General features: G+C 37.4%; 1 protein-coding gene across 3 annotated transcripts in view; it reads right to left on the bottom strand.

The window, feature by feature from the left end:
* The window catches only part of LOC129249449 (sushi, von Willebrand factor type A, EGF and pentraxin domain-containing protein 1), a 135,602-nt gene that overhangs the window by 32,824 nt on the left and 90,352 nt on the right, over positions 1-12,426 (bottom strand). For all 3 annotated transcript variants that reach the window (XM_054889277.1, XM_054889276.1, XM_054889278.1), the window contains exon 3: positions 11,926-12,007. In XM_054889277.1, the coding sequence (XP_054745252.1) occupies positions 11,926-12,007 (82 nt within the window). The remainder of the gene's footprint in view (positions 1-11,925; positions 12,008-12,426) is intronic.

Genomic DNA, 12,426 nt, shown 5'->3' with positions numbered 1-12,426 from the left:
TCTAACCAATTCAATTTCTCGATCCACTCTAGCACTAATGAGGACTTAACGTCAAAGAAGGACCCCTCCTTGAGTGCCGCCTAACTCCAGCTCAGCATGGCAATTCGTTCATTTCAGAGACTTCTGCCTAAGTTGATTCCAAGCCAAATACGCTAATTTGCTTTTCAACATAGTCGATGGCTTGAAAATGCGGCACATTCAAAAAGATCGTTAAATAAAATTGTCTCAAATTTTCAATCTGCCTCCGAATGCATACACACAAGCGATATCGCATTCGATTTCTGAGTTCATTGAACCTGCTGAGCAGAAATTTTTGTTTAGTGTTCTTCTCAGCTTCTGCCGTCTTCGGCGTGTTGACTTATTGGTTTCATGCACACAGTTGAGTGGACCGAACAAACACAAGGATAGTTTGTGTTGTCAATTAAAACGCCTTTACTTCTTATCCACTCCTCTCTTGAGTTTACCACTTCATTGTTACACATATCTAGTATGCTCAGGATCGCGTGTGTGGTCTAATATTTATCAAAGACAACAAATTTCCTCAATATTGCACTGATTAAACTCGCTTAGACTCACATTTACGACTGCGGTACATTCATTCTTTGATGAGAGGACCACACAAATCGTACACAAAGTAAACTAGAAATATTTTGATAACTAGACACGCACGAGGTGCGACAATTAAGTACCAGGAATTTAGTTACAATTTGGCGAGAGGTAATACTGCGTCATTCGGAAGCATAGGTCTCGCAGGATGGGGCCTTGCCTTGACGTTTGAAACACTTTTTTGTGTTTTGTGGCGTGTTTTGGATATAAATATATATATTTTTTGTTATTGCTAAAATGAAAAACACCTATACGAGCAACATAGGTAGATAAGCAGGTACCATTGCCGATCCATTGGGATGCCACAGCACCAGTTTACCGGCTACTCCTCGTTAAACCATTTTGTTTGAAGTGCAAACTCATTGATCAGACTGACACCCTAAATCCCTAAGGTCATCAGTATCATTTAAGAATGATAAGCCGAAGTATCTAAACCTAATGGCATGCCGCGCGTGACGGTGACCGAGAAGATGTCTTATAGACGCTTCCTCCTCCTCATTCTTGCAGCTTCTGCAATAGTCGAAATGAGGTATATCCAATTGTTGAGCATGGCGACCTAGAACACAGTGGCCTGCGATCGAAGCAACTAACTTAGATACGTTTTTGCTTGATCGATTAAGTAGCACCTACATTCTTTTTGTAGCGTTACAATCAGACAATCAACCCATCTCGTGTTGCCTGTAGTGGCAATACTCTCATACTTGTACATGCAGTTTTTAGGTTGAGAGGGATATAGCTACAATCTCCATACCAAGAGGGAGGCGAGTGCTCTCTCTCGCTAATTTGTCTACCTTACAGTTCCCTGGTTTGTCACTGTGCCCTGACACCCATGTCAAATAGATATGGAAATATTCCGCTATCACGCTCAAAGATGCCCGACATCCCGCCAAGAGATTTGATCGCCGATTGACTATCAGAATAAATATAGACTTATCTTAAGGTTGTAACATTTTTGCTCAACCTGACAGCTACCTCGAATTTTGGGCTGAAATACGCTACAGCGATTAGGAAGACGAGCCAAAAATACTTACTCTCGACTTCGTACAGTAGCCTTAAACTAAGAATCTTCTTACAGTGGACAACAAAGCCCACTTTATCGCCAAGTTTTCAATCATCAGTATGTAAAGAACCGTAAGCAATTTCTCCGACCAGGTATGTATATTGTCACCTCACTCATGTCTAGCTCGAATTCTAGTAATAAACAAATTATTAAAATATGGTTCATTCAAACATTAGTCAACAGAATTGGTTGGACCCAGACCGAGTTATACGCAACGTATTGTGCATCAATTTTTAATAAAATCTGGCGATAGCAGAGATTGGATGGCAGAGATGAGTGCGGTGGTAGCTCAAAACGATCCTGGGTGATTGAGTAAGACCGCGCGACCCGTAAATAAATTCAGCAGTAACTAACGGGTGATTTTTTAGCTATTATCTTTTTAAACAGTTGGTTTAAACAGCTGACGCACGTTTCGTGTTTTGTGTCACTGTCAAACATCTTTAGTTTGGTCTATAATTTAACCATGAATCGTCTTACAAACGAACAACGCTTGCAAATTATTGAATTTTATTACAAAAATGCGTGTTCTGTTAAGAAATTTTATAGCGCGCTTCTTCCATTTTATGGTCAGTTTAATCGACTCACTGAAGCGGCTATTCGAGCCATTGTGGCGAAATTTAGAACCAAATTTACATTATTGGACATCAAACCACCAACACGCTTACGTAGAGTGCGAACTGAAGAAAATATCGCAGCTGTATCGGCCAGTGCTAATGATGACCATCAATTATCGATTCGTCGCCGTTCGCAGCAATTGGGCCTCTGTTACTCAACAACGTGGAAGATTTTGCGAAAGGATTTAGGTGTGAAGCCTTTCAAAATACAGCTGGTTCAAGAATTGAAGCCGAACGACCTACCGCAACACAGAATTTTTGGTGAATGGGCTCTTGGAAAGTTGGCCGAAGATCCATTTTTTTATGTGTACGTAAATAAGCAGAACTGTCGATTTTGGAGTGAAGCTCAGCCGGAAGAATTGCAATACCAATGTATCCAGAAAAGGTCACAGTTTGGTGCGGTTTATGGGCTGGAGGTATCATTGCACCGTACTTCTTCAAAGATGCTGCGACTCGTAACGTAACTGTGAATGGTGAGCGCTACCGTGAAATGATATCCAACTTTTTTTTGCACAAAATGCAAAAGCTTGACTTGCATGGCATGTGGTTTCAACAAGACGGAGCAGCATGCCACACAGCACGCGTAACAATGGAGTTGTTGAGAGGCGAGTTCGGTGAACATTTTATTTCACGTTCGGGACCTGTCAATTGGCCACCCAGATCGTGCGATATAACGCCTTTAGATTATTTTTTGTGGGGCTATGTTAAAGCTCATGTCTATTCAGACAAGCCTGCTTCAACTAACGCATTGGAAGACAACATTAAAGCATTTATATGTGAGATACCGGCCGAAATATTGGAAAGAGTATACCAAAATTGGACTAAGCGGATGCACCATTTGAAGCGCAGACGCGGTCAACAATTGCATGAAATAATCCACAAACATTAAATTATATGGACTGTACTATCGATTTAAATAAAAATTTCATGCATTTTTCTGAATTTTACGTGTGTTTTTTTGAAAAACTTTCCTATAGCTCTTAAAATATCATATCTGCATTTCTCGCGTGCGGCTCGAACTTGGTGAGAGTGGCTGAATATTTCTTTACCCTTAAACACGCCAGCTCATTTCTCATATGCAAGACTTGTTGATGAAAAAGACACTCCAACATTGCCGTACCCAGCTTTTAGTCGCGCAATTACACCTTGAGCCTTTTCTTATACCGCACCATGAAGCTTTAACTCAAAAGAACTCATCATGGCTGCGTACGGAAGCTCAAGGAAGCAGTAACCGCAGCACAAAACTTGCGAGTCGGCAGCTGAAGAAGTTTCACTCAAGCATAGTACTGAAAGGTGGTAGCATTGGATGCTGATAGATAGATTTCCCTTGGCTTAAAGCTCCATACTGAGCCACGTACTACTTTCTACTCGCAAAAGAAATATATATCTGCATGTGTATGCGATAAGCCCACATGGAAAGCCTTATGAAGCTCGCTAGGTGACACATATTTCTGCTGTATATGCCTGTAATTACTTTAAATATCTTTAAATATTACATTAATATATTTTAAAATGCTGCTGGTTATTATTGTTAAACACTTCCTTGGCGCGACAAACTTTCTAATACCAAATTGCATTCAGTTGTATCATATAAAAGCGGTTACCAGGTAAATATGGCCAGTGAAATGGATAGCTTTTAGAGTTAATTAGCCTGTATGTCGCCCGCATTTCGTACACACACCTACATGCATACACACATACATACAAATATAGAAAAGTGGACATGTATGCCAAATTAGCATTGCACGTAACTTTTTAAACAAACAAGTGACTGTCAGCTACTCGCCAGGCGCGCAAAAGAGTCCCAGTCGTCAGTCATTTCTCTTATCCCATTTTAGTCAAATTCGAAGCTGTATTTATTTCAATAAACTTCAGTACGCGCTTGCATGTAGCTTTCGTATTGAACATTCGTCACAAATTCATTCAACAAAATCGTCACAAATTAGCATTCCTTACGCACGCATTGGGTTTGGCGACATGTAACCAGCATTTGAACTGCTTAGGCCAGTGATCTTCAAGCGAAATTCACAGACAAAAATCGATCATCCACAGGGTTACATACATATATGTCTCGAGCGATAATCGGTAATTGAAGGGTAAATAACATTGCGAGTAACTGTAAAGTAGAGTTCAACAACCGCTTTAAGTGACAATTTTAAGTACGTGTGTGTAGGGTATGTATGTATATGTGTACAATAGACATTTGTAAGTGTATGTAAATATTTTTTGTTGTACAAACATACAGGTGCGCATACCAATTAGCGACTTTTTTTTTTTTGTCACTCTGCTTGTATCTCTCCCTTTAAGCAGTTAAATAAATAAGTAACTGATGGTAGATACGAGGGTCATTTGAAAAGTACGTGGAAAAATAAAAACTACTTATTGTTTGCAGCAATTTTGTTTTTATTTTTCGACACACTCTCCTTTTAGACTTATACACTTCATCCAATGCGTCTAGTTTGTTGATCCCGATTCCGAGCAAGGTGAATTATTGAAGTCTGAAAAATAGTCATTCGTTTCTCTGAAAAATAGTCACCTTCTCGTTTAAATAAAATCGTTTTCCAGCCAGGCATTTCCTCAAATTAGAGAACAAATAGCAATCCGAGAGATTCGAAGAAGCCAAGTCTAGAGAATAGGGGAGATGTGAATCGAGTTGGAACGCTATTTCCATTAATTTTGCAACCACAACTGCTGAGTCGTGAGCTGGTGCTTTGTCGTGATGGAAAATAAAAAATCACTCGACTTCCTCGATTCAAAAGAACGCTAAACACATTTCTTCAAATATCTGGCTGAAACTTGGTGTGTGTTCTTCCAAGAGAAGCTGCTAACTAAAAATAACCTCAATAAGCGCCAATAGTTCCACATCTCTGGCTTTGCACGCACTTTTCAAACGACCCTCGTAAGTACCAGCATATACAGCGGATTAAATAACTATGGCACAGAGATTTATAGACAAGTTTTAGCAACTGTTTTTTTTTCTTATTAAATTTTAATTATTTATTTAAGGAAATGCAGTTCATTCTCCTACAAAATTACTTGAATCCAAGTTTCAAATTTTGTGAATATTTATAAAAAAAGTTCAACCACTTTTCATCAATATTTCAAATTTTTGAATGAGAACTTTTTAAAAAATTTCGTGCACAGTTTTGTAGGCTATTAAATTTCGCTATAAAAAAGTGCAAATTTGAACTAGCTCAAAGATGGCACTAATTTTTGATAATTTTTTTTAACTGACAGTATTGGGTGTTTTCCACCAAAAAAAGCAAAAAATGTTAAGCATTTAAATGCCATATTAGTTGTGCCTTATGAGACGTTTACTTGAAGCAATTCGCCAAAAAAGAAATATTTGTGGGAAAGCAACTTGAGGACCGTCGTACAGTGCCATCATTATCGGTGAATCTTTCCAAATCCAAGAGCAAAGCGAATAACATCCAACAGCCAACAAATTCACCTGATATGTCTTTTTGCGACTTTTTTCTGTTTGATCGAGTCAAAAAACTACTACGGGGAGCCACATGGTCATTTTAACAGCCGAGAGAAAGTATAGGAAATATCGAAGCCGGCTTCGAAAATAGAGTTCCAGAAATGTTTCAAAAGCTGGATCAAACGATGGCTTAAGTACGTTGCAGTTGATATAGGTAGGTGAAATGGTTGAAGTACCAGTCTGGTACTCCCCAACTAGCACTAAAGCGCCGTTTTAATATTGTATCAATTTGATGTAAGGTAGAAGGTGAATGGGATTTAGGCTGGAGCAGAGAAAGTGCTCAATAGTCTCCATCTCAAAAAGGTCGCCACACTTCTACAATGGGGGTTGAACGGTAAGCCCAGTTTTTCTAAGTGAATACCGATCGTCTAATGACCGGCAGGTACAGCCAAAAGTTCGGAAAATGAACAGCGTGCAGTCCCCAGGACTATCTTAAAGTTTCGTGTTCTACCTATGTGTACAGGTGCCACCTAATAACAAGTAAAAGCAAACCGGCAGTGATAATACTGTGGGCAAAAAGTAAGGTGAATTTGATTGTAAAATGAAAAATCTTTATTTATTCTTGTAAATCAATTTCATCCTATTCAAAATAACCCCCTCTCGATGAAATACACTTATGCCAACGATTTTTCCAATCCCCGAAACATGCAAAATAGTCCATTTCCGGTATAGCCATCAGCACCTTCTTCGATTCAGCTTTTATCTCCTCAATCGACTCGAAACGCGTTCCCCGGAGTGGTCTCTTGAGTTTTGGGAATAGCCAGAAGTCACACGGAGCCAAATCAGAGGAATACGGTGGTTGCGGAACAATATGCGTGGAATTTTTGGCGAAATGGTCACGAAGAACGAGTGCAGTGTGAGACGGTGCATTATCGTGATGCAAAAACCAAGAGTTGTTGACCCATAATTCTGGTCTTTTTAGACGAATTGCTTCACGTAAACGACGCATAATGCTCAAATAATATTCCTTATTAACAGTTTGGCCAGGTGGAAGGAATTCATAGTGCACCACATCACGAAAATCGAAAAAAAACTGTCATCATGACCTTTTTTTTTTGAATGACTTTGACGTGCTCTTTTCGATCTGCCCAATGGTTTTCACAGATCCTTCTGATATTCCGATCATATCAGTAAGGTCTTTAACAGTCAACCGACGATGTTTGAGCACTAACTCCTTCACTTTATTGACGTGTTGGTTATCTGTTGACGTCGATGGTCGTCCGGAGCGCTCCAAGTCATCAACACGTTCTCGACCCTCTTTGAAGTCTTTGTACCACTCATAAACATTTTTCTGCGACATGGTCGAATCACCAAATGCCTTCTGCAACATGCTAAACGTTTCCGCAGCCGAAATTTCATTCCGCAAACAATATTTGATGGCACTTCTCTGCTCAATCAAATCAGACATTGTAAAAATCGAAAAATGCACTCTTGGTCGTTTGGTAAACACAAGCGTAAATATATAGTATTACTGATAATGACATTCACATGAAAGTTGGCCCAGATGTTATTAACAGTGCTGCCAACTCATGAAAAAAATAACTAGAGCGAAATTTTAATCTCGCGAAGTTTGACAAATACATTCCCCTTACTTTTTGCCAAATGAACGAATACTTTTCTATTGGGTATGGGAATAAGTTTCCGCCCTCGTAAAAGAGGTGTTGCTGCTGATACTATTTTTGTGTTCGCTCTGTTAATATATTGGTGATTTTTAGGTGTATATGTGAGGCCTCAATCGCAGTAGTTGGCATTCGTTTGAAACGTAAAGATCCGTTTTTATCTGATGTCAAACATATCTACGTTCGTCCCGAGAAAACAGCATTTGCGGCAAGTCAGCTTCATTATTATAATACCTTTTAAAGAAAAGTGCAGCTGCAACGTGTCGTATATTAACCGATATTTACGGTAATCACGCTCCATCAAATACTCCTTGTAAAGAGTGGTTTCTACGCTTCCAAAGTGGCAATTTCGGTGTGAGTGATAAAGATCGCAAAGGGACACCGTAAAAATTCGAAGATACTCAACTACAACAGCTATTGGATGAAGACGCATGTCGAACCCTTGATGATAAGGCTAAAGAGTTGGATGTTGACAGATTAACCGTCGATAAACGTTCGTACGCGATGGAATGGTTCAGAAAGCAGGTAACTGGGTGCCACATCAATTAAGGGAGAAGGACATCGTGACACATTTGGTGACATGTGAGATGCTTCTTGAACGGCAGGAAAGAAAAGGTTTTCTGCATCGCATCGTCACTGGCGATGAAAAGTGGATCTGTTGTGATAAGCCAAAGCATCGAAAATGTTGGAAACTGCCAGGTGAACCAGGCCCATCGACAGCGAAAAAAATATTCATGATTCAAAGGTTATGTTGTGCATCTGGTGGGATCAGAAGGATGTCGTCTATTATAAACTCCTTAAACTATCTGAAATCATCACTGACGATCGCTACCGACTGCAGCTAATGCATTTGAAACGAAGTCTCAAATAAAAGCGACCCGAATGGGAAAGTAGACATGACAAGTTGGTTTTGCTGCATTACAACGCTAGCTCACACGTTGCCAAATCGGTCCAAAAATATTTAGAGGGACTGAATTGGGAAATTTTGTCCCATTCGTCATATTCCCCAGACATTGCACCTTCGGATTACCGTCTGTTCCGATCAATGCAATTTGCCCTTATTTCAGAGCTGTTGACTTCTTACGAGAGCATCGCAAACTGGCTGAATGAATGGATCAAATCAAAATAACTCGAATTTTTCGTCAGAGGAATCCGTATGCTGTCTGAGAGATGAAGTGAAGTTGTAGCCTCCAATGGCACATTTTTCAATTAATATCATGTATTATATAATTATTTAAATAATTCGTAACTTTGGCTAAGAAAGGACGGAAGGTTATTCGTATACCCAAAAATTAATATTAAAAATATAAATTTTTGTACAACTCATGCAGATATGGCAAATAAAATATCTATCCAGTGATGATTCAAAATTAAGCCAAACCTATTGCCAAAGCATTGTTAGCGCGTGCCAAACCAGATTTCTTTCATGTGTGTCTAGTAGGAACTGGTTTAAAATTAGTCGAAGTGGATGAGAAATGTGCAAATTGTATTTCTTCCATGTATGCCTAGTAAAAAGTGGTTTAGGACTGGATTAAATGGATACAGAATAGGCAAATCGTTCTACACAATGGCAAAGCAGCGAAAGACCTAATCATTATGTGACTATTGCTATGATATTTCATTAAAAAAGTAAGACTTCTATATACATAAAATCCAGTTGCATTTGAAATTAAGGACTTTATAACTACTTTCGATATTTGTTCGGTGAGTTGCTAGCCTACTTAGAACCAGGAAATAAGAAAAATAGCAAAGTTGCTACAAACTGATAAAATAAGTGTAAATAAAATGTAAAAAAACTGAATTCAAATGAAGCAACACTCTTTTTCTATTAAAATTTTATGTCATAAATATCAAATGTCTCCTAAAATATAAAGTGATAGAATAGGCCACTGCACTTGTAGGCTAATCAACCAGTCAGCCACTGGCTTGCGCTCGTTTCCTTGATTGGCAGAGTAACCGCTCTTGCGGTTTCGACTGAGTTCAATAAAGTGCATAAGTAAGTCATCTATTGCTAATTATCGTCCGTTGAGCACACGAAGTACAGCCAAGTCCTTTCCATTTGGATCCTCCCAACACCAAGGAAGCCTCAACCTCTTCTATCACTCCCACCTACTGTCACAATGCACACTTCCAGGGATGGAGAATTTGTATCCACTCGTACGACATGCCACAGGTGAAAAAAACTACTAGATGCTTATGCGATCGATGCTTCATCACAGTTTATAAACTTTATACACTTTCTCTGGAAACTCTTGAATGATAAAGTCCAACTCTTACGCTGTATTCAGTGCATGCCACTGCCTCAATTTTCCATATATTTTGAGCTCAGTGTCTAACTGAGCAGTATTTTAGTTCTTTAAAGTTGCAAAAAATATAAGTGAGATCAAAGACAAACTCGAGGCAGCAATCATTCTTGCTACATGGCCGTTGTAAGTTTGCAGGGCAGTGGGAAAAAGTAATGGATACCGCAGCACAGAAGTTTCATCAATTATATCTGGTTTTAAAGAAGAGTTAAGCCTCGGCACGGAAAATTTTTACGTGCGTCACTTGTATTGTTTATAGTTTTTTTTGAGAATAGAGTGCAGAATTGGTACTACTCCTATTTGGACTAGTCTCACACTAGACCGAAACGAATAGGTATAGGGCATGAAAGTTAAACGATTGAAATTTGTTTTTTGTTTTAGTATAGCGTGCAGAATTTATTCTACACTAGCCTGAAGAGGGTTGTACTTTAAAAACAGGTATCTGATCTGAAATAAAAGTTAAACCAAAATTTGGAAAAATGTTTCTTTCTTGAGTATAATGACCATATGGACTAGTTCTAAACTAGGCTGAAATGAAATTTGGATTTTTTTTCTTGAGTATAGTTTTCAGACTTATTACTTTGACGATATGGACCAGTTCTAAACTTGTCTGAAAAGAGAAGCAATTTTCATAAAGGTTAAACAACGCTTTGTATTTTTTTCTTGAGTATAGTTTTTCGATTTTATACTATGTCAATATGCACTAGTTCTACACTACTCTGAAAACAGCAGTAATTTCAATAAAGGCATCTGCTCTGAGAGAAAAGTTAAATAACGATTAAAAAATGCAGATTTGTTACTATGACTGTATGGACTAGTTCTAAACTAGTCTGAAAAGAGATGCAATTTCAATAAGTTTTTCTTGAGTATAGTTTTCAGATTTTATACTATGTCAAAATGCACTAGTTCTACACTAGTCTGAATAGAGCAATAATTTCAATAAAGGCATCTGCCCTCAGGGAAAAGTTAAATAACGATTAAAAACGATTTTAACGATTTTTTGTTTTTCTTGAGTTAAGTGTGCCGATTTGATACTATAGCCATATGGACTAGTTCCACACTAGTCTGAAGAGGGCAGTAATTTTCATAGGGGTGGAAAAGATGATAAACAACGATTTGGAAAATTTATTTTTTCATGCAATTAATGTGCAAATTTGATACTTTGACAATATGGACCGGTTCTACACTTGTCTGAAAAGGGCAGTCATTTCAATAAAATTATTCGGTCTGAAAGAAAAGTTATATAACTATTTGAACTTTTTTCTTGGGAAGAGTGTACCGAGTGTACTATTCAACTATGGACTAGTTCTACACTAGTCTGAAAAGTTCAGTTTACAAAGAAATAAAAGTTGCGTGTGAGCAATTTATTTCCAAAATTTTATTCCAATATATGAATAATTTTTTGTTGTCAGATATTGCAAACACTTAAACTCTCGGTTAGGCAGACTACTCTGGCCAGACTTTCTCGACTTTGGACGTGAATTTAAGATATTTCTATTATAGGTAACGACTTGAGCTTTCAGTAGCTTCCTAAAATTAAATTCTCTATCGACTCCATATACACAGTTTAAGCGTAAGGCCTCGACGCTATCGCTTTATGTTACAATTAGCTTATAAGATTTACTCTTTAAGTCAATTTTTTAAAATAAATAAATAAATTCTCTATCGATTTATGGATATAACTTTTCAAAAAGGATGCTCGAACAGGACGAAAAAGGCCAGATTCGGGTGTGCAACCGAAGGTTTCAAAAAAGCTGTCCAACGGGGGGTTAAAACGTTAAAGGCCCACTTTATTTCATTTTAATGAATGTCTCTGAACGCGCCTTTGTTCTGTGCATACAAATTTTCCTTTTAATTTTTTCTTGAAAAATTTTACATAATAAAAATACTTTCAGTTTTCACCAAATCTTTTTCACAACCGGATAAGTACCAGACAGCGACTTCCTGTCCTTTTCCAAATACAATTCCATTTTTTACATTACGTATGTGCATATGTATGTGTATAAGTATAACATTACATGACGCTGACATGTCATTTATGCAACAAATTATGACATATTCACGCGTAATTAACAGACAATTTACTGATATGCAGCAAAGCGCTAAAAACTTCCTCACACTTAAATAAAATGTGTTAATTTGAAAAATTTTGTTAATATGGATGTAATTAATATATTTTTTTCGTTTTGCAAACATTTTCCGCTAACAACTTTAGTTATTGCATTTTAATTACACTCACCTTCGACACAGTTCAGCACTCTTTTCCCATGAATGTTTAATGTTGAAGTATTTATAACAGTTAAGGCCACGCAATTCCCAACCTGAAATGCAAATAAAGCGAAAAATTAATAATGAAGAGGGAAAAATGAAAAAAAAAATATTATATGAAATTATACGAGAAATTCGAAATAATAAATGAATGAATTAATTAATAGAGATAAGTGTATAGAGTTTAATAACTTCAGCACCATAATAACTTAATAATAATATAATGCAATAAACACAGAAAAAAAAGCAAATAATAAAAAATACCTCAAAGTGAAGTAAAAAAAATCATTATTGAAGGCAAGTTTAATAAACTTACAAAAAAGTTGAAACTAAATTGCTCATTCAAGCTAACTGTGAATTCAATTTTTATTATTATTATATTTTTTTTTATGTTACCACGCCGACGTCTGATTTAGCGGAACGATTTTTAAAGTGGCCATATTTGATTATTTTTCATAAAGTAATATATTAC

The sequence above is a fragment of the Anastrepha obliqua genome, chromosome 5 (genome assembly GCF_027943255.1).
Source record: "Anastrepha obliqua isolate idAnaObli1 chromosome 5, idAnaObli1_1.0, whole genome shotgun sequence".
Classification (NCBI taxonomy): Eukaryota; Metazoa; Arthropoda; class Insecta; order Diptera; family Tephritidae; genus Anastrepha; species Anastrepha obliqua.
Note: the sequence above shows the minus strand (reverse complement) of the source record. Positions and strands in the feature narration are given on the sequence as shown.